Source organism: Cervus canadensis, chromosome 27 (genome assembly GCF_019320065.1).
Source record: "Cervus canadensis isolate Bull #8, Minnesota chromosome 27, ASM1932006v1, whole genome shotgun sequence".
Classification (NCBI taxonomy): Eukaryota; Metazoa; Chordata; class Mammalia; order Artiodactyla; family Cervidae; genus Cervus; species Cervus canadensis.
In genome coordinates this window covers 45,526,005-45,553,729 of record NC_057412.1, presented here as the reverse complement: position 1 = coordinate 45,553,729, position 27,725 = coordinate 45,526,005, and the positions used below count along the sequence as shown (strand labels likewise).

The 27,725-nt window shown below is 36.8% G+C and overlaps 1 protein-coding gene across 3 annotated transcripts in view; it reads right to left on the bottom strand.

Annotated features, from left to right (window-relative positions):
- The window catches only part of ALCAM (activated leukocyte cell adhesion molecule), a 215,189-nt gene that overhangs the window by 6,600 nt on the left and 180,864 nt on the right, over positions 1-27,725 (bottom strand). Inside the window, exons 9-14 of one of the 3 annotated variants that reach the window (XM_043448847.1) lie at positions 20,743-20,855; positions 17,720-17,855; positions 17,483-17,616; positions 14,300-14,432; positions 12,400-12,438; positions 11,993-12,110 (exon numbers count right to left, since the gene is read on the bottom strand). In XM_043448847.1, coding sequence (XP_043304782.1) covers positions 11,993-12,110; positions 12,400-12,438; positions 14,300-14,432; positions 17,483-17,616; positions 17,720-17,855; positions 20,743-20,855 — 673 coding nt within the window. Of the gene's footprint in view, positions 1-11,988; positions 12,111-12,399; positions 12,439-14,299; positions 14,433-17,482; positions 17,617-17,719; positions 17,856-20,742; positions 20,856-27,725 lie in introns of those variants that run through there. The other 2 variants (XM_043448849.1, XM_043448848.1) reach the window with 2 other exon arrangements.

Sequence of the window (27,725 nt, the reverse complement as noted above, 5' to 3'; positions counted from 1 at the left end):
TATATAATGTTACATGTAGTTATAGGTTGTTTGTTCTCATTACTGTATAGCTTGTTACCAGACTGATTTATTTCATTGATGATGGACATTGTTGCTCTTTATTCTTTCTGGGATTTCACTTATGTTGATACATAAGTTAGACCTTTACGTGTGTCCCACATGTCTCTTATTCTCTTAAACATCCTATCTATTCTTTTCCCCTCTGTGTCTTGACCTCTATGTATTCTATTGATCTGTATTCTAGTTTGCTTCTCTTGTGTTCTGCTGTGGCCAAACTACTTCTAAATTTATCCACCAGTGACCTATTTTTAATAACCCAAACCCTAACCCTAACCTATTTTAATATATTTTCAGACCTATCTTAATATATATTTTAATATTATATGAGAAATGCTGGGCTGGAGGAAGCCCAAGCTGGAATCAAGATCGCTGGGAGAAATATCAATAACCTCAGATATGCAGATGACACAACCCTTATGCCAGAAAGTGAAGAACTAAAGAGCCTCCTGGTGAAAGTGAAAGAGCAGAGTGAAAAAGTTGGCTTAAAGCTCAACATTCAGAAAATTAAGATCATGGCATCTGGTCCCATCACTTCATGGGAAATAGATGGGGAAACAGTGGAAACAGTGACTGACTATTTTTCTGGGCTTCAAAATCACTGTGGATGGTGACTACACCCATGAAATTAAAAGACTCTTGCTCCTTGGAAGGAAGGTTATCACCAACTTAGATAGCATATTAAAAAGCAGAGACATTACTTTGCCAACAAAGGTCTGTCTCGTCAAGGCTATGGTTTTTCCAGTAGTCATGTATGGATGTGAGAGTTGGACTATAAAGAAAGCTGAGCGCCGAAGAATTGAACTGTGGTGTTGGAGAAGACTCTTGAGAGTCCCTTGGACTGCAAGGAGATCTAACCAGTCCGTCCTAAAGGATATTAGTCCTGGGTGTTCATTGGAGGGATTGATGTTGAAGCTGAAACTCCAGTACTTTGGCCACCTGATGTGGAGAGCTGACTCATTTGAAAAGACCCTGATGCTGGGAAAGATTAAGGGCAGGAGGAGAAGGGGATGACAGGATGAGATGGCTGCATGGCATCACCGACTCAATGGACATGGGTTTGGGTGAACTCCAGGAATTGGTGATGGACAGGGAGGCCTGGCGTGCTGCGGTTCATGGGGTTGCAAAGAGTTGGACACGACTGAGCAACTGAACTGAACTGAATATGGTGGCTTAGACAGTGCCTCAGATGGTAAAGAGTCTGACTGCAATACAGGAGAATTATATCATATTTAATATTATATTTAAAAAATATTTTGAAGTACATTTCCATTTTTGACTCCATCTCCTTTGGCCATCTTTTCTTTCACTTTCAATATATTATTTATAGTTTTATTAATATCCTTGTCTGTTAACTACAAAACCCAAATAATGCACAGATCCACTTGTCTGCTGTTCCTCTTGATTACTGATTATATTTTCTTGACTCTTTGTATATCTAGTCCTTTTTATTTTGCATGACACCATATACAAAATAACAGAAGAGACTATATACAATGTTATTTTCCATCACATAAGATCCCCCCTTTACTTTGTTAAACAGAAAGGTGAGTAGATAGGATGACTTCAGTTTGGTCAGGGTTTGAGCTAGGTTGAAGCTCAGTTGCAGTTTTAGTAAGATTCAGTCTACATCTAGTTTGTCCCTACCCCTAAGTCATGGCCCTCTCAAGCTTCTGATTGAGATTCTGACATGTCTCGCTTTCTCCAGACCTTAAACATAGAGAGATCCAGCTCTTCCCATCAGAAAGTCTCCACCCCGGTCTCCACACATCTGTCCTGTGACATTTCAAATGTGGTCAATCTCTTTAGTCTCCTTGACTTGAATGTAAACTCCTTGATAGTAAGGACCATATTTTATTTATACCTTCTTGTCTGAATAAGGTAGGCACCCAAAAGATATTTCTTTTACTGAATTGAACTAACTGGCCTTATTACACTTCATATGTATTTCCTTTTACTGTTCCTTATGATATTAGTGTTCACCAATATCGAGTCTAAACTAAAGAGCCTCTTGACAAGGGTGAAAAAGAGAGTGAAAAAGCTGGCTTAAAACTCAATATTCAAAAAATTAAGATCATGGCACCTGGTCCCATCACTGTATGGCAAATAGATGGGAAAAAGGTGGAGGCATTGACAGATTTTCTTTTGGGGGGCTCCAAAATCACTGCAGACAGTGACTGCAGCCATGAAATTAAAAGACACTTGCTCCTTGAAGGAAAACTATGACAAACCTAGATAGTGCATTAAAAAGCAGAGAAGTCACTTTGCTGCCAAAGGTGCATCATCATCAAAGCTATGGTTTTCCAGTAGTCATGTATGCAAGTGAGAGGTGGACTATTAAGAAGGCTGAGGGCCAAAGAATTGATGCTTTCAAACTGTGGTGTTGGAGAAGACTCTTGAGAATCCCTTGGACTGCAAGGAGATCAACCAGTCCATCCTAAAGGAAATCAACACTGAATATTCACTGCAAGGACTGATGCTCAAGCTGAAGCTCCAATACTTTGGCCACCTGATGCAAAGAGCCAATTTATTGGAAAAAAGCGTGATTCTGAGAAAGATGGATGGCAGGAGGAGAAGGGGACGATAGAGGATGAGATGTTTGGATGGCATCATCAACACAATGGATATGAGTTTGAGCAAACTCTGGGAGATAGCAAAGGACAAGAAAGCCTGGCATGCTGTAGTCCATGGGGTCTCAAAGAGTCAAACACAACTTAGTGACTGAAAAACAACAATATAAAGTCAATACAGCCCCAGCTGCTTTTTCACAGATAGGTAAAATAGAATACTTTTGATAGCAATCAGCATAGTGACTGCCTAAGGGAAAAAGGATGACAGGGCTGGACAGGAAGGAATTCCAAAGGGGTGATGGGGTGCTCTATATCATGACGGGAGTAATGGCTACAATGATGTATACATTTATCAAAACATATTGAATTGCATATTTAATGTAAGCAAATTATACCTTAATATAAAAATATTATATAGAGAAAAACTAAAGCATTATCCTCATGGCCAAGAATTGCAAGAATCAGGCAAAAAGTACAATAAGAACCTGGATACCGTTCCCATTTCCAATTCTACTCAACTTCTAGGTGGATTTAGTATTTGTGTAGGGATGAAGGGTAATTTCTGTGATTTCAAAAAATTCTATCAAAAGAAAGGGGTCTCGAGAGGAAGGGAGTGACTAGAATTCTAAGGAAGTTGTGGTTTTCAGGGCAAATCATAATATTTTTCAGCATATTGGTCAGGTAAAATCAGGCTAAGAATCACTGCTTACAGTTTGGCATTATGAAAAAGAGTTTGTTAAGGGTAACATGAAACATGTTTGTAGAATATGTTTGTAGAAGAAGAGTTGAGCAACTTCAAATTGATTACTTTTAAAATTAAAAGAGAAAAAATTTTCCCATCTTTTCTTAATCTCACTATCCAAAAAAATAATTGCTAAGCCTCATATTATGCCTCAGTGTGCCCCAGGCCCTGTTCTAAATGCTTCATAGATATTAAATTATTTTACTTTAGGATGCCCCTGTTTTACACTGAAGTACACTAATAAACTTGCTTGTGGTTACCCAGCTAGCAAACAGCAAAGCCAGGATTCAAACTCCAGTAGTCTGGCTCCAGTATCTACGGACCAAGTTACACAGTTATACAAATATGCTAAGTGTTAACCACTGTGAAATGTATTAAATAGAAATAAAATCGTGCTGCTGTGGGGGGAGGGAGGTATTCACGGAGTGCATGTATGTAAGATTTACTTGAAGTTTTTATGAATTTCTCCATTTTTGTTACTGAGAGTCTGCTCTCTCTAACTGGGAAAAAACTCTAGAACTTACTCTGATTACTTTTGGGCTCAGTTTTGAGATTGATGTGGTAAAAATAAATATAATTTTATGGGTGTGTCTTTTTTAATTTGTGGAAATTTTAGAGGTGTGAAAGCATTACACAGGTTAGAAATGCATCTACTACTGGAAGAGAACAAAATTTTAAACCATTCTTTTGAGCAATATTTTCAGTCAATATATTTTTCTAAGTTGATTCATTTGAGGAAGGATGTTAAGGCATTTATAAAGAATGAGCATTTCGGTTAAAATACAAATTATTACAGTTACTTGTCTGAAGAGTTATGCATCAGTCAGCTTTTTTTATAATTTTTAAATGAGATGAAATTTAAATAATAGAATAACAAATTAATATTGGAAGAAGCTCTGGAGGTGACCCTCTAATCAGTAAAGTGGAGAGAAGAGTCTTAACCCTGGGGTTAGTAAACCTGGGTTCTCATCCTCATGTGCCAAGTCTGAGCTGCGAGTCCTTAGACAAGTCCGTCCTCTCAAGATGTTTGCTCCTCTGTGAGTGGGGGAGCTGGTGTGAGGATCAATGCAGAGTGTATGTGAAAGTCCCCAGGAAGTGACAGGGACTCACGAAACAATGGTGAGTCCTGGATTGTTGCCCAGCCACATGGCTACCGAGTGGCCAGAGTTCAGTCCTCGCTCTCAACCACTCTTCTGTGTTATTTCTGTAAGTGCAGTGCTGCTAAGCATTCAAGTTGCTTTTAAGTAACATTTTTAGGAGATTCTTTAACTTTTTTGTGAGATTTTCCCCAATACTATAAATTTGTTTCCAGATCTAAATGTGCCTTTGCTTTAGAGTTACTAAGAGATGGGATAGAAATGTTACTAATGCTACATTGGAAATCATATTGCAGTATATAAAGGTATCAGATCAACAGGAGGTACACTTTAAATTTATTCAATGTTATACATCAACTATAGCTCAACTAACATAAATTTAAAAGGGGATAAAGGAGGTAGGAAAAGCAAAGGGGTAGGAATGGCAGACATAGCCAATATATCATAATCTTGGAATGTGGTGTCATTGGAAAGGATACATAAAGTGCTCTAACAGAGTTGCACATTTGGAAAATAAAAATAATAGCCATGTATAATAATTCATACATGAGAGAGTTCATAGGACTTTAGGTTTTCCAAATGTAGGCATATGTATAACAAATTTGAAAACTGAGAGGCAACACGAGGAATTATTAATACTTCCCAGTTTAAAAGGGCATTTTCTATGATTTCCACTTTATAGCATGCCTGGAACACAGCACAGAAGGGCACCAGGATCACAGGTATTTAAGACTGGGACCCTGGCAGTGTGGAATTGCCACTATCAGCAAACCGGCCATTGATACCTGTGCAGGTAATCAGGGTCATAACCATGAGAACAGTTATTTTTCTTTATTCTTTGGTCACAGCTCTCAGCAAAGTAAGCTTCCCCCTGGGCTAACCTTAATAAAGAGTTAGGAGAGGAGGACTCTAAGCCCCACATCTCAGAAGGACATTCGTCAGCAATTTCTGGGTTTGAAGAAGGAAAGAAAGAAAAATGGATAGTTGGACTTCTTAAAAGTTTTGATTTGATATCCTTAGCATTTTTTCAAATGACTCTCCAATGAAACTCTCCACCAAAACAGTATATCCTAATATGTTATATCCTAACACCAATATATATCCTAACCAACATATAGTTTGGATATCCTAACTAACATATATCCTAACATATTCTAATATAACACCAAATTATATCCTAACACTAATATCCTCAGTGAAAAATAGAAGATAGCCTTTCATTTGGGCAATAGCAAATATGGAAGCCACCATCATGTTAGTGGATCAGTGGATCAAAATAAACATAACAACACTGAGTATACATGAAAGCAGGATGCCACCGGCATGTATTCAGCATCATGGTTCAAAGCATTTCCTTTAGGTGGGTGATTTAGGCGTTTCCTTTAGGTGGGTAATGTGGTAACAGTATGGGCAGAGGCAGAAACTTGAGGAATAGGACTTCCCTTCACCTTTGAAACAATGATTTTAAAAAAAACACATGAGATGAAAGAAATTAAGTGAAATGCATATATATATATAGACAGGCTTCCCTGGTGGCTCAGTGGCAAAGAATTCACCTGCCAATACAGGAGACGCAGGTTTGATCCCTGGGTTGGAAAGATCCCCTGGAGAAGGAAATGGCAACCCACTCCAGTATTCTTGCCTGGAGAATCCCATGGACAGAGCAGCCTGGTGGGCTACAGTCCATGGGGTTGCAAAGAGACAGACAGGACTGAGTGAGTAAGCACACAGAGAGAGATAAAAATGGAAATTTTGATGCTATCTCCTTCCACTGGAAAGGTTTCAGTCCACATGTAGTCGGAGAGAGCAGGGCCATGGACAGTTCTGCCCTTTTGAGTGGTCCTGACCTTGTGACTGACTGAATGGGGACTCCAGCATTCCCACATTATCTTATTTCCTCTTTAGTCTCTTCTATTATTTATGCTTTGATAGAATAATGTGGCATTGTCTTTTCTTCCTCTTTTGGCTGCCTGCCAGGCTATGGGGCAGCAGAGGAAAAAGAAGCCAAAATGTGGACTAGCTTAATGTCTAACGTAAGGCAAGAGGCCACGTCAGCTCTGCACTTGAAAGCACATCCTTCCACCCCTAGCACTACATAAAATGCCAGCAGGCAATTAAAGTCAGAGATGAGGTTTTAATTCCAAAGAAAGCCTTGTGAGGCAGCAAAATGTATTTGAAAGTTTATATGGGATACGGAATAAGATACTGCATACGCTAACTTGGGCAGGTAATATTCACTGAGCCTTAGATACTATGAAATATGTTTAATTAAACTTACCTCATTAAATTTTGAGGATTTCAGTTATGTAGTCATACACTAGGAAATTCACTCAAAATGTGCCATAAATGGTCCTTCAGCCCTGTATTTTCAAGTCATTCAGAGGGGAGTCAATCTTTCCTTATGGGAACATTGATTTTAGAGAGAATGTTGATTGAAAATAGAATTCAGTTAAAATTAAATTTCTTGCAAGATCCTCTTCCATATACTAAGAGATACTAATGAGAAGAGTTCTAGAAAGGTTTAATATAACCATATTTCTTAAAGTCTTGGGGTTAAATACTAGTCTTCTTTTGGAGAAGGCAATGGTACCCCACTCCAGTACTCTTGCCTGGAAAATCCCAGGGACGGGGGAGCCTGGTGGGCTGCTGTCTATGGGGTTGCACAGAGTCGGACACGACTGAAGTGACTTAGCAGCAGCAACTAGTCTTCTTTAGCCTTTTGCCAATTTAGGACTGTCTGTGTTTTTCCCTAAGACAGTAGTAGAATAGTAAAGCATTATATAAGGCAGAACTGACAAATGATATTTGTGATTTTTAGACTTCCACATTGTCCTCATATTGTACAAAAACTTCATGAAAATAGTCATGAGTTCCACAGTTGCAAAAGATAAATCTCTTGGTAAATTTCCAAGATCCACACAACATGTATTTTGACATTATAAATGTCTGGTTGATGCTTACTTTTAGTTTAGTGATAAGAAGTATGGTGGTCAGGGGTCTCTTAAATGCAACCAATCAGGAAATTATGGTTTTAATACACTTCTGAATAAGCTTGTGGCTACATCATGCTGCCTGACATTTTTTCCTTTGTCTCTGACTCTCAATTTTTCAGTAGTTCTTGTACTATAAAAATGCAGGAGAGAAATTAGAACTCAAAAAGTAACATTTAACTTCCTCCAGATATAAAAACAATGTTCAGAGAACATGATGGAGTGAAATGGAGTAAATAGTTTTAAAAGGCTTTGAATTATCTCTAGGTCTAGGTCTTTATGTCTCCATGTTTCCTATTAAGCATGGCTCAGATGGTAAAGAATCTGCCTGCAATGCAGGAGACTGGAGTTCAATCCCTGGGTCAGGGAGATCCCTTGGAGAAGGGAATGACTACCCACTCCAGTGTTCTTGCCTGGAGAAGTCCATGGACAAAGCAGCCTGGTGGGCTACAGTTCATGGGTTGCAAAGAGTTGAACATGACTGAATGACTAATATTTTCACTTTTTTCACTCGTTAAACCGCTAGATATGAACTGGGTTTAGTCAGTTAATACCTTTTGCCTTGAAATGACAGTTAGTACCCTGCATGCATAGGAAATGATGAGTCATCCATTCTCACTACCAAAATATCTCAAATTAAAAAAAAAAAATTCCAGTGAGAAGTTATATGAATAAAAACAGTAGAGGAAGCACAAATCCTTATTCTACAATGAACATACCATATCACAATGTCACACACAACTGCTAAGCATTTTCTGCTGCAGTTTTCCATATTTAAAATAGATATAAAAATATGTATCTCATATGAATGGAATGGGGAGTTCCTGTCTTTTGAGTAGTCACTAGGTATGCTGTGCTCAAATTCTACTTGGGCATGAAAGATTGTTTTTCTCATTTCTCTCCCCACTGATGTTAAACTGCCAACGCAAAGAACTAATATAATTGTTGCTACAAGTTGTTTGCAATAATGGGTGACTCACTAAGACTGTTGATGGTATCATTTCACAGGAGGGTAACCACAGGGGCATATTTCTTTAGGTATCTGAGAAAAAAGTCTGAACCATATCTTTGTTATTAAATTCTCTCATATCCATATAAAATGGTGATGAACTAAGCTAAACATAGATGTGAAACTCTCATATTGACTTGTAAAGGCGAGGTTACACAGAGGAAAAGGAAGAAAAGGGGGTCCTGTGGACCCAGAAACAGATCTCAGGATTCTTAACCTGAAAGCTCTTGCTATGAGTCTGCACTTACTCTGGGCAGAAGTATTAACAATAACTCACACAGCAAAACTGCTTGCTTATCTCAGAGGGCAGCAGAAAGAATAGCTAGTCAGGAACGTGAAGCACTCTCTAGGAGAAGGAAATGGCACCCACTCCAGTATTCTTGCCTGGAAAACCCCAAGGATAGAGGCTGGCAGGCTACAGCCCATGGGGTCGCAAAGAGTCGGATACGACTGAGTGAGCACAAATGTGAAGCACTTAGCAAATCTGAAGAGTTCTGCAAAGTCTTAATAAAAACACTTTGATGCTTGGGGTAAAAATTGCAATTTATTATTCTGATTACCAATAATATTGACTCTAGCAAAGTTGGTGCACTTTTCAATTAATAAAAGTTATTTAGACAAATGTTCAAGTCAGATGGTAAAATAAGCACTTAATTAAATGAAGTACTTCAAAAGAAATGCATGCAGTCTTAATCCTTAAACTAAAGACACTATGAAGCTAAATGTCCAGCATTTATTTACCCATGATTTTAATTCTGGGTTATCATATGGTAATATCCAATGACATAACTTAAAACAGAACAACCTCCCTGCCCTCCACACACAATTTTTTTTTCCTATTCATAGAAAGACAAATAGGATATGATGAAATATTGGCAATCAGAGTATGATGATTAAGGACACTGGGGAATGCCATGAGTTTCACATTCATTTGATCATAATGTAGAAGACTGCTGTTTATTTTTCAGTGTAATTCCAGGATACAGAGAAATTTTATTTTTATTCTTTAAGAAGTAAAATTATTTTGAAGTGCCCTAAATAAAAATTACTTTCAGAAACCCTAAATAAATAAAACCAAAATACTCTAGAGGCCAAGTTGTTAGATTTGTGAGCACCTCATTGTAGATTATAAAGGAAGGATAAGATTTTGATAGTCAGGAAACTTAGACACATAGAAGGAGAATTTCTAATAAGATAGATACCGCCTCTGGGAAACTGCATTTCCTTTCTTCTACATGATACAGACAGTCTTCTACACTTTCCATAGAAACCATGGGTACAAAGCAACAATGAAGAGTTTGTAGGTAAAATGTTCACTGAGGAAAAAACCCACATTTGTTATCAAGTGATAGTGTGGACTGTTCAAGAGAGAGGGCTGAAGTGCCAAGACGAGCAGTGGCTATGCCCTAGTGTGAGAGTGGACATGCATATCAACTACAGTACACAACAGGAATGTGTTTCTGCCTCTCTGAAGAGAGAGAAAGCAAGGCGTAATGAGAGAAAATAAGACCCAGGAATTAAACACAAAGATTCTAAAACACTACTGCCTTAAATAAAACATAATTCTGTCCCTTACAACTGTACGATCTTAAGCAAGCCTTATAACCATTCTCTGCCTTGGTTTTTTTCCAAAGTGAAATATGTATAATAAGATTATCTACTTCAGAGATGGACTGTGAGAACAAGGAAGAACTCAATTCATGCTCATATTATGTGAGTTTAAAAATTGTAAGCTACTACCTTCTTTTGATGGTAGATCTGTTCAAATATTACTTCACTGAAATTTGTATCTGTAAAGAGTAGAATCATGGATCTGATTGAGTCTGTTTTTTCTTTTGATTTTAAGTTAACTCAACCTGAGTTGTTGATAGGGGTTATATCAAAACATTAAGAAAATACAAAGTAAAGTCCAAAGTTGCCACAAGCTATACACATTCCCTTGTAAAATTCAGTTTCCTCATTTATAAGATACAGGGGTTTGAAACCCATGATTGAAACCAAGGGTATGCCACAGAATCACTAATGGAATTTTTATAAAATGCAATACAAGAACCGCATTTCTGCCCAATTGCATCTGAATCTAGGGTCAGAGTTGGGGAAATAAGGAGTGCTAGGCACGTGTGTATGTTAAGAATTTTCACTGTTAAAGGTGAAAGGAGTAAAAAAGCTGACTTAAAATTCAACATTCAGAAAACTAAGATCATGGCATCTGGTCCCATCACCCCGTGGCAAATAGAAGCGGAAAAAGTGGAAACAGTGACAGATTTTATTTTCTTGGATTCCAAAATCACTGTGGATGGTGACTGCAACCATGAAATTAAAATACACTGTATCCTTGGAAGCAAAGCTATGACAAACCTACACAGCATATTAAAAAGCAGAGATATCACTTTGCCAACAAAGGTCTGTATAGTCAAAGCTATGGCTTTTCCAATAGTCATGTACAGATGGGAGAGTTGGATCACAAAGAAGGTTGAGAGCTGAAGAATTGATGCTTTTGAACTGTGATGTTGGCGAAGACTCTTGAGAGTCCCTTGGACTGCAAGGAGATTAAACTGGTCAATCCTAAAGGACATCAACCCTGAACATTCACTGAAAGAATTTGATGTTGAAGCTAAAGCTCCAACTGGGCCACCTGATGGAAAGAGCCAACTCACTGGAAAAGAACCTGATGCTTGGAAAGATTAAGGGCAGGAGAAGCACGACAGAGAATGAGACGGTTGAATGGCATTGCTGACTCAATGGACCTGAGTTTGAGCAAACTCCAGGAGATAGTGAAGGACAGGGAAGCCTGGCATGCTGCAGTCCATGTGGTCCAAAGAGTTGGACACAATTTGGTGACTGAACAACAACTATTAACTGGATTTTCATTATAAAACATTATTAGATGATTTGTGAGGTTGACTCTATATGTATTATTGTATCATTCTAATAATCTTTAATCTAAACACCATTTAGTCATTTTTAAAGTAATCTTATTACTTTAATCATTTTTTAAAAAATTCAACACAACATAATGATGACTTTTTCCATGAATTAGATCCTCCTATGAAAAAAAGTGACCTAACTAGAATCTAAGAGTAGTGACAGCAAGACGGCTTGACCTCACCAACAATTTCACTGCTGGCCAGACCTGTCACTATAAAGACACCCACTGTCCCCATGGGATGTACTAACCACTTTTAATTAATATCCACAAACCTCAGTCAAACAGTTCAGAATGGCTGACTCCTAGGGACTATGTGCTTTTTAAAGATCTACCTATTGAGAAAAATAAGATAATTCAATTCAGACTACTGACTGAGAAAAATAAGGGGACACATGTGAAATCACTCCAAGTCATGTCCCCAGTGTTGGTAATGTAGTCATGGTGAGCTGAAGGCAAAACATGATCAACCTGACTTTGGGCAATATGTCTTTCCTCTAAGAGAAACTTACATGCTCAGCTGAAATAAACATAATGAACACATTGAATTTTCTCCCTGTGAAAGTCAATGAACAATGAAGATCTTTTTTCTTCAACTTACTTTGATTTCTTCATGTATAGCCAATAGACGACACCGGCAACTAGGGCAGCGAGGAGGAGACCAACAACAATTCCCACAATTAGTTTTGCCTGGTCATTAACCTTTTCTTTGTTTTCATCTACAACAAAGAAGAAAAGCCCATGCAATTACAGACAATGCCAAGCATTTCTGAAAAGCAGTCAATCTAGTTATTATTTCTGATTAAAAATGACCAAGGCTCACTACTAAGAGTAACATGCAAACTTGTGCTTCTAAAGGATTAAAATTTTAGCATTCTTACTATCTTGTCTCATTTGCTATTTTAATTCAAATCAAAATGTGGCAGCTAGGAAAATTACTTATGCAATGACACTTCATAAATCTTGAGCAGATAGTCAAGGAAGAAGAGCCGGCAGCATAGTACCTACCACTTATCTCGTCTGCCTCATCGTGTTCTGGAATACTTACTGAAATGAAAAATGTTAATATGAAATTAAAAACAAAATTTGTTGATATATGAAAGTCACCTTTACCATTATAGTATGATGTAATAATACTCAAAGATAAAATATCTATTCTACAGCTGAGGGTAGAAAAATTTACATTTAATAAAGCGTGAACTTCCGTACAAAGAAATTCATCTTGTTTTAAAGAAAAGACAGTAGATAAAACTGCAAAGGTATTCGTCTACCATAGAAAACTTCACAACTGACAAGCTATAGTATTAATCTGAAATCCATATTAACTTTCCCACTATCTACCACCTTTTAATAGGACTTTATTTTTTAGGAGAAACAAGTTGCAATGCATGGAATCTACAGTGTAGTGTTTCTCAACTTCAATTTTCCTGCCTCAGTGGAGGAGAATTTATTTTCATACTCTAGTGTCAGAGATTTGCCACTTAGAGACATTTTCAAAGTGGTAGGGGTGGTGGTTAAAACTGGGGACATCTCAGAGGGGAAGGTGCAATATACATGATGCTTATAAAAGCCCTCCAGATGACTAATAGCACTATGATCTTGGCCCATTTAAGGGACTGTCACTGTGGTGGATTATCATTTAATATTAGACTAAATAAATATTTTTATTTATGACTTGCATCAGAACTTTCAGTTATGATTGTTAAAATGCAGATTCCTAGACCCTCCTCATACCTACTATATTGGAATTTTAGGAGGTGCTCATTGACTTTGAAAATGATGGTATTAAATGTTGATCAAACCACTGCAAGGTCTATAAAGCCACCGTTTAATGGGTTAGAATTAAAAAGAGAGACTTGTGTTCAGGAAGAAAGGATAACTTCTCTTTTAGGTAGGACAGATCAATACTCACTGAATTGAATTCAGAGAAGTCAATGCTCCTATTTTAGAGTTAAATTCATTTGGTTCTTTTCTCCTGTCAATCCAAAAGGCTTTTATGTTCCAGTCATATTCTGTTAAGGGCCATTATCTTTAGAAAATTATTTTCTCCTAGCTTCAGCTAATTCCTAGCCAGTATATCTCTATCTTGCTAAAATCACATAAAGGATTCCAGCTGACTGAGGAATGAAAGTTTGGAGAGTCAGTTAGTATCCTGTCCGGATCCGAGTCTCAATCTAGGCCAGCCCTAATTTAAGACTAACACAGCAAAATAAAGAATTATAGAATCGAAGATGATAGATAACTTCAAATTAAATAAAGAAGCAGATATTGGTATGTACCAATTACCTTGATTTCAGCATTGACAGATTTTTTTTCACTTTCTCTGAGATTATCTCATTTGTTTGATTTTTAACCTATGATTCAAATATGATATTCAAATGCATCAATTTTTGAAACTAAACTTTTGGATTCCTGATACCAGTTTTACTACCAATTTGCTGAATGACTTTAAGCATGTGGCATTCCTTTGCAAAATAAGAATAGGATAAATACCACAAAGAATTGAAATGAAAAATAATAGATTAAAGGGAATTAAAAATTTACCAAATTTAAAACTGTTAGAGAAATGTTTTCAGGTAATCTTTGAATCATCTGTATTCTGAACACAAAACATGGTTTAAATAAGAGCAACACAGTCCTTATCCTCTGTTGATCTTGGAAATATTCCTGTACAAGATAAAGTCTCTGATCCATAAAACATGAAATGATTTAACTGTCAAGACAAGGATTGTAAAGAATGGACACCAGGAAAAAAAAAAAAAAAGAATCTTATGATGATGATACCAAATGCAAAATAAATAAAACTTACCATAATGCAGTACAGGAAGATGGAATTGAAGATTTTAAACTAATGAAGAATAACTTCAAATTTTCTTACTTTTTTTAATGCCAGAAAGGAAATACTCACTAGCAGAGACATTCAAGGAGTTTACTGTTCTCTCCAGCTGGTTTTCTGCTGTGCAAGTTAATGTAACATTCTCTTCAGGGGAAATGATAATTTTACTATAATACCTGCCATTGATATATGGAGATTCCTCTGTCTGGAAAAAGAAAAGGAAAATGGCTTTAGAAATGGAAATGAATTAAAAACATAGGAAAGGGTAACACTGAATGGAACAAGATAGGTGTGGTGCTCTGTGTCATTATCTGGCATGCAAGGGTATTTGTAAGTTCATAGGTGAGACCAGGTCAGGTTTCTAACTACATCAAGAGAGGAAAAAGAATAGTGAATCCATACTTGGATTTCTCTTTATGTTTCTATTATTAATTTAAATAATTAAACTAACTAAGCTCTTCTTTTTCAACAGATGTCTCAAGTTAGTCTATATTTGGCATGATAGTACCTATCTCAAAATAATTAATTAGTGATTAACTCATCACCAGTTTTCTCCTAATAAACATATGAGTTTAATTCTATTTGTAAACTATGTCCTCAGTTAGCAGAGCATGGAACCCTTAATCCCAGGGTGATGGGTGCATGCCCTGAGTTGGGTAGTTGCTCTCCTATATTTAGGGCTTCCCTGGAGGCTCAGCAGTAAAGAATCTGCCTGGAATGCAGGAGATGTATGCAGGAAATGTGGGTTCAATCCCTGGATCAGGACGATCCCATGGAGAAGGAAATGGCAACCCACTCCAGTATTCTTGCCTATATTCTTGCCTGGGCAATCTCAAGGACAGAGGAGCCTGGTGGACTACAGTCTGCAAAAGAGTTGGACATAACTTGTCAACTAAACAACAAAACTGTCATTCCCCTCCACTATAATACTGAATTCTTTTATTTTAAACCATGATACGTACGTGCATATGTATGTATGGTTTTCTCATGGGAAAACCAGACTCCCTCCCTCTCTCTCTCTCTCTCAATTTTATTGAGTTAAATACAGAGGATGGGTTCTTTTTCAGTGACTGGTGATGAGGGTAACCACTTCTATTTAATTTCTTCAAACATAAGAGACAATCCACACTACTCTCTTCTGTAAGAGGATTCTCAGTCCAACCCCACTAAAGCAAGCATGTACTTGCATTGTTTTCTGAGACATATTATACACACCATGTCCTCTAGTCCTCTATTGCTCTATATTTGCTTCCTCCTCAACTGCATTGTAAAGGCCTTGAGGACAGGACAGAGCTTCATGATTAGAGATATCGTGGAGTCCCTGGGATAGGGGTGGGACAGAGGTACCAGTAGTTGTAAAATAATAGATTCACCATATGATGGAGGAGGGAACAAATAAAAAAAATTATGGCTGGATCAGCACAAGCCTAGGACAAGAAAAATAACATATCACCTAGTGGGCCAGAATCAATCCTTCTCCTTGACAATGAAGAATGGAATTATTACTTTTATCCTCATAGTAAGTTCACCTGCTATTTTGTCCAATTCCCACTAGTATTTTTCATATGACTTTCTCACTGGACTTTTCTCATATGACTTTTTAAATTTTTATTATTTTTATCTCTACAAAATGCATTTGCTTATTTCTAGGTTGACCTTTTAAATCTTTGTATCTTTTTCTTCATTAAGCACTTATCTGATAATTTTTTTATTTTTTATGTTTGCATTACACTGAAACAAAAGGTCTTTTTTCTGTAATTATTATTAAATTGAACTAGAGAGCCAAAAAAAAAAAAAAAAGAATAGAGTAGAATAGAAACAGTTATTTTTGATGCTAAAAAAGAGATCTAAACATTGTCAGCAATTCAGGTCTTTATTCTGAAATCAAGAGCCTCTTTGTCATCCTCAGGCATGTTCTCTTACTTGTGTGTCCCATCACATGTAACCAAGTCAGGAAGCATTTGCTTGTGTCCACTCCTTTAGGGACATTCCATACCTGAGTTATGCAAATAAACATGCATCACGCATAGTTGAAAGAGCCAAAATTCACCATGTTCTGCAAAACTAGACTGTATAAGTTGGACTAGTAGCCCACCTTCAACAGACAGAGAAAGAGTGGACATTGTAAATTACAATTCTGGTTTATGCATGCCTTCTCAGATTTCAACAGAGTCGAAAGCTGGGAAAGAGGCAACACAGATGATTCAAATAATCAAATGGCTCATGTGGGTATTCCTGAGGAATCCTTAAGGGGCTCCACTGAAGAGAGGGACATGAAGACTGTCGCAGAGAGAATGGAATTAACCAGTATGTCAGTAACCCAAGCTGACTGGCAATTTAATGCGATTACAGCTCTGAACAGTTTGTGATAAGCCGGATTCTCATATTTTTTTGTCAAAGAGAAAATTATTGGTAGTGTTCATACATTCTTGGCCTTTTACTACTGCAAACTAAAATGGTGAGACAAAGGTACAAATATTACTGTTTGGTTTACATATACGTTTGTTCAGCAAAAATCTTCCTAGATACTATATATTTAGCTAGCCTTACTTTGGCTCCAGTACACACAGATCAGACCATATGTTCACAGTGACTATGTTCTTCACCATTCCCCAGGACCCAGTATCAAGAAGAAATAACCCATAATGTGCATAAAAGTAAGCAAAGTGTAAGTGAGGTCACTTACACTAAGAGGTGGAAGTTCAGGATGTAGGTAAATATATACCTTAATGTATTAATCACCCAAATTTCAGGAATTAGTGACCATGGGATATTACCTAATTTATACATTTTTAAAATTTACTTTTAATTGGAGGATAATTGCTTTACAATGCTGTGTTGGTGGCTGTGCTACAACAATGTGAATCAGCCATAAGCATACATATATCCCCCCACTTGAGGCTTCCTCCCACCTATGACACCCCTCCAGGTCATCACAGAGCACCCTATGCTATATAGCAGCTTCCCGTGAGCTATCTATTTTATACATGGTCATATACATATGTCAACACTACTCTCAATTTGTCCAGATACTGACCACAACAAAGTAAGTCTTCCATACTCCATGACCCTAGGATTTTAAATTTCTCTTTGAGCTATGGTCTTCCTTTGGGAAAATTAGGAAGTTAGCAAAAGCTTCCTCTGAGGATATACTGTGAATTTCGTGTTGATAATAAGTTAGATCACAGTTTAGGTACCTAAATAAAACCACACACTGGACCAAGTACAGTACACAACAAGAAGACAAATACTTGCTTGGTTTATGACACTTCCACTGCCAGTAATTGTCCACTGTATAGCTGGCTTTGGAAAACCTTCCACATGGCAGATTATTGTTTTAGACAGTCCACTAGGGTCAGTTTTCTTTGTCATTTTGATTTGAGGTTTTCCTAAAAATATTACAATTAAAATAAGATGTTGAACTGAGATCATAAAAGAAACAGACTAAATTCTCAAAGAAAATTCTGAATTGGTGCTCATGTATTTTATTACCTTCTACAATCAGAGTCAACGACTCTCTTTTCTTTAATCCTTCAACCTCTTGCAGAGCAGTTTCACAGACGTAGTTTCCAGCATCCTGGTAATGGAGACTAGAAAATGATGGGCTAGATCGAAGTTTGATGTTATCCTGATTAAATAAAAAGTTAATTATGTCACATGGCACAATTATAACTCTCCATGTATTTATTATATAGTAATAAAGACTGAAAATTATTCTTCTGGGCCTAATGAAAATGAAAACTTCTTTTCTTAACTTCAAATGTTTTCACAAATAGATTTCCTTTTTCCTCTGTACTTTTAGAGTTAGACAAATCAGAGTTTTATTTCAGACTCTTCCATTTACTGAATTTATATTTGGAACAAGTTCATAAACTTCTGAGATTCAGCTTCCTTACTTGTAAATAGGGTAGTAATCTTACCATATTAAAGACAATTATCAAGACATGGAATCTATTACAGAACAATTAAGACAAAAATGTCTTTTAAAGAAAAATTTTAAATGGCTTACTATACTAAAATTTCTATGAACAAAGGAAATGCAACATTTAACTTCGAAAATAATTTGATATACAGAAAATAATACTATTTACCAGGAATTGAAATGCTTCTAAGGCAACTAAACACAATCTTAAGATTATATGGTCTTTGTACACTATAATTTTTTTTCCATTTCCATCAACTAACCAATAGCCAGGCAATACTGATCAGCACTACTGATATGAGTTACTCAATTGACAACAGTGACTGCAGCTTATGAGGAAACTGGTTTAACCAAGTAAACTTAGCTTCTCTAGTTCTAAGTAAAACATACCATGAGAGTTCATATACCAAAAACCTATCAAGCCCCTTGACCATTAACTGCCATAACACATCATGTTAAGTATTCAGTCTATGGAGTGACATTTTAACTATGTGAGCAAATAAAATGTTGTGATGAGGCCGTGTTTAAGAGAAAACAAAATAATAAACTGAGTTTTAAGAGTTAAGATAACAAGTAACAGAGGATCTGGCATGAAAAGAGATAAAATACCAATAGAAAACAATTTACATTTTCATCTAAAAGAAACTGGAGCAGTACATTTCCCACAACTTTTTACAAACATAATTCTTGTCAACCCCTATTTTAAGTGGTTTGATGTGTTTTTGTCAACTCATTACTGGATAAGTGCTTCTGCTACATGTCACATTACAGGAATAAACAGACTGGGTGCTTAGATATACTAGTTAAGGATTTGAGTGGAGGGAACCTAGTAACACCCTTTCCCTTTGTTGATAAAGAAAGAAAGTGAATGTGAAGTTGCTCAGTTGTGTCTGACTCTTTGTGACCCCATGGACTATAGCCTACCAGGCTCCTCCATCCATGGGATTTTCCAGGCAAGAGCACTGGAGTGGGTTGCCATTTCCTTCTCCAAGGGATCTTCCTGACACAGGGATCAAACCCAGGTCTCCCACATTGTAGGCAGCCACTTTACCATCTGAGCCACCAGGGAAGTCCTGATGATAACCTTATCTTTATTGATAACCTTTGTTAATAACCTTATCTCAAATCACCAATTTCCAATGCTACCGATCTCACTCTAAAAAGATAACAGCAATGCGTGGGTCACCAGATAATAACCTACATTTCAGATTATAACAAGAACATAAGCACTCAGGACAGCACATTAAAAAGCAGAGACTTTTAAATATGTCTTTAATAATAATAATAATGTCTTTAATAATACTTTGCTGACAAAGGTTTGCTGACAAATACTTTGCTGAAAAAGATAACAGCAATGCTTGGGTTCCCAGATAATGACCTATATTTCAGATGATAACAAGAACACAAGCACTCAGGACAGCATATTAAAAAGCAGAGACTTTTTAATATGTCTTTAATAATAATAATAATAATAATGTTTTCAATAATACTTTGCTGACAAAGGTCCATCTAGTCAGAGCTAGTAGTCATGTATGGATGTGAGAGTTGGACCATAAAGAAAGCTGAGCACTGAAGAATTGATGCTTTTGAACTGTGGTGATGGAGAAGACTCTTGAGGGTCCCTTGGACTACATGGAGATCCAACCAGTCAATTGTAAAGGAGATCAGTCCTGAATATTCATTGGAAGGACTGATGCTGAAGCTGAAGCTCCAATACTTTGGCCACCTGATGTGAAGAACTGACTCATTGGAAAAGACCCTGATGCTGGGAAAGATTGAAGGCAGGAGGAGAAAGGGACGACAGAGGATGAAATGGTTAGACAGCATCACTGACTCGATGGATATGAGTTTGAGCAAGCTCTGGGAGTTGGTGATAGACAGGGAGGCCTGGTGTGCTGCAATCCATGGGGGTCGCAAAGAGTCAGACACGACTGAGCGGCCGAACTAAACTGAACTGAAGCACTCAGGAAATACAGACTAAGCTCCTAGTATGTTCCAGGCGTTCTACTATGGCCCAGGGGTGACAAGAGATCGCTACCATCAAGGAACCCACATTCAGACACTTAAGGTCAGTCTCAACTGAAAGGCAGAAGGTTATGTGACTAAAGTGTGGTGTTTATGCTGGGTAAGGCCTGAGCTTGAGCCTCTGCTCTGTCACCTATGAGCTCTCTGATTTCTCTCACTTCAAGTTCTTTCAAATAATGTACGGAACTAACCATTTTCCTGCATATTTCACAGGGTTGTTATAAACACACTGTTAAGAACATTACGGCTTAAAACACAGTGGAAATTGTTAACCCCTAAAATATATAACTGTATATGCGTGTGTGTCCATATGCATGTGTATATGTCTATAATTACTTAGTAAATACACATAATTAAATTAATGCCCCAAACAAAGTTTCAGAGCAACAATTATGGATGCCATAGTGATATTGAGTACCTCTAAATTTTATTGTAGTCTATTTATTATTATTATATATAAAAAAAGAGAGTATGAGTTTGCATGTATAAAGATATTACACATGACTATACAAGAGAAGCCTAAAAGGAGTCAGTCCAAAAGAAGAACATTACCAAGAATACTACTTACTTTCATCCACACCACAGTTGCATTCCTACTGGCAGATATTGTGCATGACACAGGCAGAGCATCGCCAATCTGCTTGGTCACCTCCCCACTTGGGTTTAAGGACAAATCCAAATCTGTGAAGCAGAAAAATCTGCTTGAAATACAACTCCAGAAAATGAGACAGTCAAAATATTTTTGGAGAAAAATAGATGAAAGAAAGAAAACTCCTGCTAACTCTACTTGAAATTCAGAAGTGATTTATGTGACTGAAATAACTCAAGTGTAGCATAATCACTCTAGTTTTTCAAGCCAGCTTTGAGACCAGTTTAGACAAGTGTGAATGGTCAATTTAATTGATTATGCATTTATATGCAGTTAACATGATTGATGTTTTGAATGCATGTAAGTATTCATCTGGGGTCTATCACCTTCAGAAAAAATTCTTAAATCACTCCTGGAAGAAAATAAAGAAAGATGATGACTAAGTAAATATTATGAAAAGAATTGAAAAGACATACCATGGGAAATCAAGTATATCTACACAGCAGGTGATAAACTAAAATATCATAAGGTGTTTACATGTTTCTTCAGAGAGAATTGACTACAGTAGCTAGATACTTTTAAAAAATGCTATCCCATTTCTCATGTGGTTGAAATTTTAAATTTAAATATTTTTTGTTGAAGGATAATTGCTTTATAGAATTTTGCTGTTCTCTGTCAAACCTCAACATGAATCAGTCATAGGTATACATATATCCCCTCCCTTTAGAACCTCCCTCTCATCTCCCACCCCATCCCACCCCCTAGGTTGATACAGAGTTGCTGTTTGAGTTTCCTGAGCCATACAGCAAATCCCCATTGGCCATATATTTTACATATGGTAATGCAAGTTTCCATGTTACTCTTTCCATACATCTCACCCTCTCCTCCCCTCTCCTTGTGTCCATAAGTGTATTCTCTATGTCTGTTTCTCCTGTTGCCCTGAAAATAAATTCTTCAGTACCATTTTCCCAGATTCCATATATATGTGTTAGAATACCATATTTATCTTTCCCTTTCTGACTTACTTCACTCTGTATAATAGGCTCTAGGTTCATCCACCTCATTTAGCACTGACTCAAATGCATTCCTTTCTATGGCTGAGTAATATTCCATTGTGTATATGCACCATAACTTCTTATCCATTCATCTGTCAATGGACATCTAGGTTGCTTCCATGTTTTAGCTATTGTAAATAGTGCTGCAGTGAACAATGGGATACATGTGTCTTTTTCAATTTTGGTTTCCTCAGGGCTTAGGAGTGGGATTGCTGGGTTGCCGTCTAGTCAAGGCTATGGTTTTTCCAGTGGTCACGTATGGATGTGAGAGTTGGACTGTGAAGAAAGCTCAGCACTGAAGAATTGATGCTTTTGAACAGTGGTGTTGGAGAAGACTCTTGAGAGTCCCTTGGACTGCAAGGAGATCCAACCAGTCCATCCTAGAGGAGATCAGTCCTGGGTGTTCATTGGAAGGACTGATTCTGAAGCTAAAACTCCAATACTTTGGCCCCGTGATGTGAATAGCTGACTCACTGGAAAAGACCCTGATGCTGGGAGGGATTGGGGGCAGGAGGAGAAGGGGACGGCAGAGGATGAGATGGCTGGATGGCATCACCGACTTGATGGATGTGAGTTTGAGTAAACTCTGGGAATTGGTGATGGACAGGGAGGCCTGGCGTGCTGCGATTCATGGAGTCACAAAGAGTTGGACACGACCGAGCAACTGAACTGAACTGAACTGATGGTGGTTTTATTCCTAGTTTTTTAAGGAATCTCCAAACCATCCTGCATAGTAGCTGTATCAATTTACATTTCCACCAACAGTGTAAGAGGGTTCCTTTTTCTCCACACCCTCTCCAGCATTTACTGTTTGTAGACATTTGATGAAGGCCATTCTGATTGGTGTGAGGTGATATCTCATTGTAGTTTTGATTTGCATTTCTCTAATAATGAGCGATGTTGAGCATCTTTTCATGTGTTTGTTAGCCATCTGTATGTCTTCTTTGGAGAAATGTCTGTTTAGGTCTTTTTCCCACTTTTTGATTGGGTTGTTTGTTTTTCTGGTATGGAGTTGTGTGAGCTACTAGTATATTTTGGAAATTAATCCTTTGTCAGCTGTTTCATTTGCTATTATTTTCTCCCATTCTGAGGGTTGTCTTTTCACCTTGCTTATAGTTTCCTTTGCTGTGCAAAAGTTTTTAAGTTTAATCAGGTCCCACTTGTTTACTTTGTTTTTATTTCTGTTACTCTAGAAGGTGGGTCATAGAGGAACTTGCTTTGATTTATGTCATCAATTGTTCTGCTTATGTTTTCCTCTAAGATTTTTATAGTTTCTGGTCTTACATTTATGTCTTTAATCCATTTGGAGTTTATCTTTGTGTATGGTGTTAGGAACTGTTCTAATTTCATTCTTTTATATGTAGCCGTCCAGTTTTCCCAGCACCATTTATTGAAGAGGCTGTCTTTGTGCCATTGTATATTCCTGCTTCCTTTGTCAAAAATAAGGTACGCATAGGTGCCTGGGTTTATTTCTTTGCATTCTATCTTGTTCCATTGATCAATATTTCTGTTTTAGTCCCAGTACCATGCTGTTTTGATGACTGTAGCTTTGTAATATAATCTGAAGTCAGGAAGGTTGATTCCTCCAGCTCCATTCTTCTTTCTTAAGACTGTTTTGGGGTCTTTTGTGTTTCCATATGAATCATGAAATTTTTTGTTCTAGTTCTGTGAAAAATACCATTGGTAATTTCATAGGGATTGCAATGAATCTGTGGATTGTGTTTGGTAGTATAGTCATTTTTACAATATTGATTCTTCCTACACTGGAACATGGACTATCTCTCCATCTGTTTATGTCATCTTTGATTTCATTCATTTGTGTCTTATAATTTTCTGTGTACAGTTCTTTTGTCTCCTTAGGTAGGTTTATTCCTAGATATTTAATTCTTTTTGTTGCAATGGTGGATGGGACTGATTCTTTAATTTCTCTTTCTGAGTTTTCATTGTTGGTATATAGAAATGCAAGTGATTTCTGTGCATTGATTTTGTACCCTGCAAATTTGAATTTGCTAAATTCACTGATTAGCTCTAGTAATTTTCAGATACTATCATTAGGGTTTTCTATGTACAGAGTCATGTCATCTGCAAACAGTGAGAGCTTTACTTCTTCTTTTCTGATCTGGATTCCTTTTATTTCTTTTTCTTCTCTGATTGCTGTAGCTAGGACTTCCAGAACTAAGTAGAACAATAGTGACGAAAGTGGACACCTTTGTCTTGTTCCTGATCTTATGGGGAATGCTTTCAGCTTTTCACCATTGAGAATGTTTGCTGTGGGCTTATCATATATGGCCTTTACTGTGTTGAGGTAGGTTCCTTCTATGCCAATTTTTTGAAGAGTTTTAATCATAAATTAGGGCTGAATTTTGTCAAAGGCTTTTTCTGTATCTATTGAGATGATCATATTGTTTTTATCTTTCAATTTGTTAATATGTTGTATCACATTGGTTGATTTGCCTATATTGAAGAAACTTTACATCCTTGGAATAAACCCAACTTGATCATGGTGTATGAGCTTTTTGATGTTTTGCTGAATTCTGTTTGCTAAAATTTTGTTGAAGATTTTTGCATCTTGTTCATCAGTGATATTGGCCTGTAGTTTTCTTTTTTTGTGTTGTCTTTGTCTGGTTTTGGTATTAGGGTGATGGCAGCCTCATAGAATAAGTTTGGAAGTGTTTCTTCCTTTGCAATTTTTTGATAGAGTTTTAGAAGGATAGGCATTAGCTCTTCTCTAAATATTTGACAGAATTCTCCTGTGAAGCCATCTGGTCCTGGACTTTTGTTTTTTGGGAGATTTTTGATCACAGCTTCAATTTCAGTGCTTGTAATTGGGTTGTTCATAATTTCTATTTCTTTTTTGTTCAGTCTTGGAAGAATGAACTTTTCTAACAATCTGTCCATTTCTTCCAGGTTGTCTATTTTATTGCCATACAGATGTTCATAACAGTCTTTTATAATCCCTTGTATTTCTGCATTGTCTGTTGTAACCTCTCCTTTTTCATTTCTAATTTTGTTGATTTGATTCTTCTCTCTTTTTTTTCTTGATGAGTCTGGCTAATTGTCAGTTTTGTTTATCGTCTCAAAAAACCAGCTTTTAGTTTTATTAATCTTTACTATTGTTTCTTTCTTTTCCCCTTATTTCTGCTTGGATCTTTATGATTCTTCCCTTCTACCAACTTTGGGATTTTTCTGTTCTTTTTCCAGTTGTTTTAGGTGTAAAGTTAGGTTGTTTATTCAATGTTTTTCTTGTTTCTTGAGGTAGGATTGTATTGCTATAAACTTCCCTCTTAGAACTGCATCCCACAGGTTTTGATTTGTCATATTTTCATTGTCATTTGTTTCTAGAAATTTTTTGATTTCCCTTTTGATTTCTTTAGTAACCTGTTGGTTATTTAGAAACATGTTGTTTAGTCTCCATGTATTTGTGTTTCTTACACTTTTTTTCTTGTATTTTTATATCTAGTCTCATGGTATTGTGGTCAGAGAAGACGCTTGATACAATTTCAATTTTCTTAAATTTACTGAGGCTTGATTTGTGACCCAAGATGTGGTCTGTCCTGGGGAATGTTCCATGTGCACTTGAGAAGAAGGTGTATTCTTCTGCATTTGGATGGAATGTCCTGAAGATATCAATGAGATCTATCTCATCTAATGTATCATTTAAGACTTTTGTTTCCTTATTAATTTTCTATTTTGATGAACTGTCCATTGGTGTCAGTGGGGTGTTGAAGTCTCCTACTCTTATTGAGTTATTGTCAGTTTCTCCTTTTATGTCTGTTAGTGTTTGTCTTATGTATTGAGGTGCTCCTATGTTGGATGCATAGATATTACAATTGTTATGTCTTCCTCTGGGATTGAGCCCTTGATCATTATGTAGTGTCCTTCTTTATCTCTTGTAATCTTCTTTATTTTAAGATCTATTTTGTTGATATGAGGATTGCTACTCCAGCTTTCTTTTGCTTCCCATTTGCATGGAATATATTTTTCCATCCTCTGATTTTCAGTCTACATGTGTCTTTAGGCCTGAAATGGGTTTCTTGTAGACAGCATTTATATGAGTCTTGTTTTTGTATCCATTCTGCCAGTCTGTCTTTTGGTTGGAGCATTTAATCCATTTACATTTAAAGTAATTACTGATATATATGTTCCTACTGCCATTTTCTTAATTGTTTGGGGTTGATTTTATAGATCTTTTTTCTTCTCTTGTATTTCTTGACTATATGAGTCCCTTTAATATTTGTTGTAAAGCTGGTTTGGTGGTACTGAATTCTCTTAACGTTTGCTTCTCTGAAAAGCTTTTTCTTTCTCCATCAATTTTGAATGAGATCTTTGCCAGGTACAGTAATCTTGGTTGTAAGATTTTTCCCTTTCAGTACTTTAGATATATCCTGTCATTCCCTTCTGGCCTGTAGAGTTTCTGCTGAAAGATCAGCTGTTAAGCATATGGGGTTTCCCTTGTATGTTACTTGTTGCTTCTTCCTTGAGGCTTTTAATAATATTTCTTTGCATTTAGTCTTTGTTAGATTAGTATGTGTCTTGGCATGCTTCTCCTTCGGTTTATCCTGTATGGGACTCTTTGTGCCTCTTGGACTTGATTGACTATTTCCATTTCCATGTTGGGGAAATTTTCAACTATAATCGCTTCAAAAATTTTCTCATACCCTTTCTTTTTCTCTTCTCCTTCTGGGACCCCTATAATTCGAGTGTTGGTGTGTTTGATATTGTCCCAGAGGTCTCTGAGACTATCCTTAGTTCTTTTCATTCTTTTTACTTTATTTTGCTCTTCAGAAGTTATCTCTACCATTTTATATTCCAGATCGCTGATTCATTCTTCTGCTTCAGATATTCTGCTATTTATTCCTCCTAGAGTAGTTTTGATTTCAGTAATTGTGTTGTTTGCCTCTGTATGTTTATTCTTTAATTCTTATAGGTCTTTGTTAATTGATTCTTGCATTTTCTCCATTTTGTTTTCAATGTTTTTGATCATCTTTACTGTCATTACTCTGATTCCTTTTCAGGCAGTTTGCCCGTTTCCTCCTCATTTATTTGGACTTCTCTGTTTCTAGTTCATTCCTTCATTTGTGTAGTATTTCTCTGCTTTTTCATTATTATATTTTTTAACTTATTGTGTTTGAGGTCTCCTTTTCCCAGTCTTCAAGGAAAGTTGAATTCTTTCCTTCAAGGTTGAATTCTTTCTTCCTTTTGGTTTCTGCCTTCCTAAGGTTGGTCCAGTGGTTTGTGTAAGCTTCCTGTAGGGTGAGATTTGTGCTGAATTTTTGTTTGTTTGTTTCTTTCCTCTGGTGGGCAAGGCTGAGTGAGGTGCTAATCCTGTCTGCTGATGATTGGGTTTGTACTTTTGTTTTTTTTGTTTCTTAGATGAGGTGTCCTGCACAGGGTGCTACTGGTGTTTGGGTGATGCTGGGTCTTGTATTCAAGTGGTCTGTTTGTGTGAGTTCTCACTATTTGATATTCCCTAGGGTTAGTTCCTTGGTAGTCTAGGGTTTTGGAGTCAGTGCTTCTGCTCCAAAGGCTCAGGGCTTGATCTCTGGTCAGAAAAGAAGATTTCACAAGTGGCTTTTTATGGCATTAAATGAGATTAAAACAAATATCCAAAAATGAGAAGCCAAAGATGAACCCAAGACAAATGGCAGTTACAAAATCAGGCAAATAATAATTAAGATAATGGAATATATACACCCATGAGCAAAGTCAAAACTGTCCAACAAAAATAAAGTACAGTCGATTGACCCAGAAAACAAAGGGTATAAAAAATTATATTTACCAGTTAAGAACTAAGCTAACTAAAGCACAAAGTCAAAAAAAAAAAAAAAAAACTAAAGCAAGGTGCCAAATGAGGAATAAAGCTATGAAAACAAAACTAACAAATATGTTGAGAGGAAAGAAAGAAAA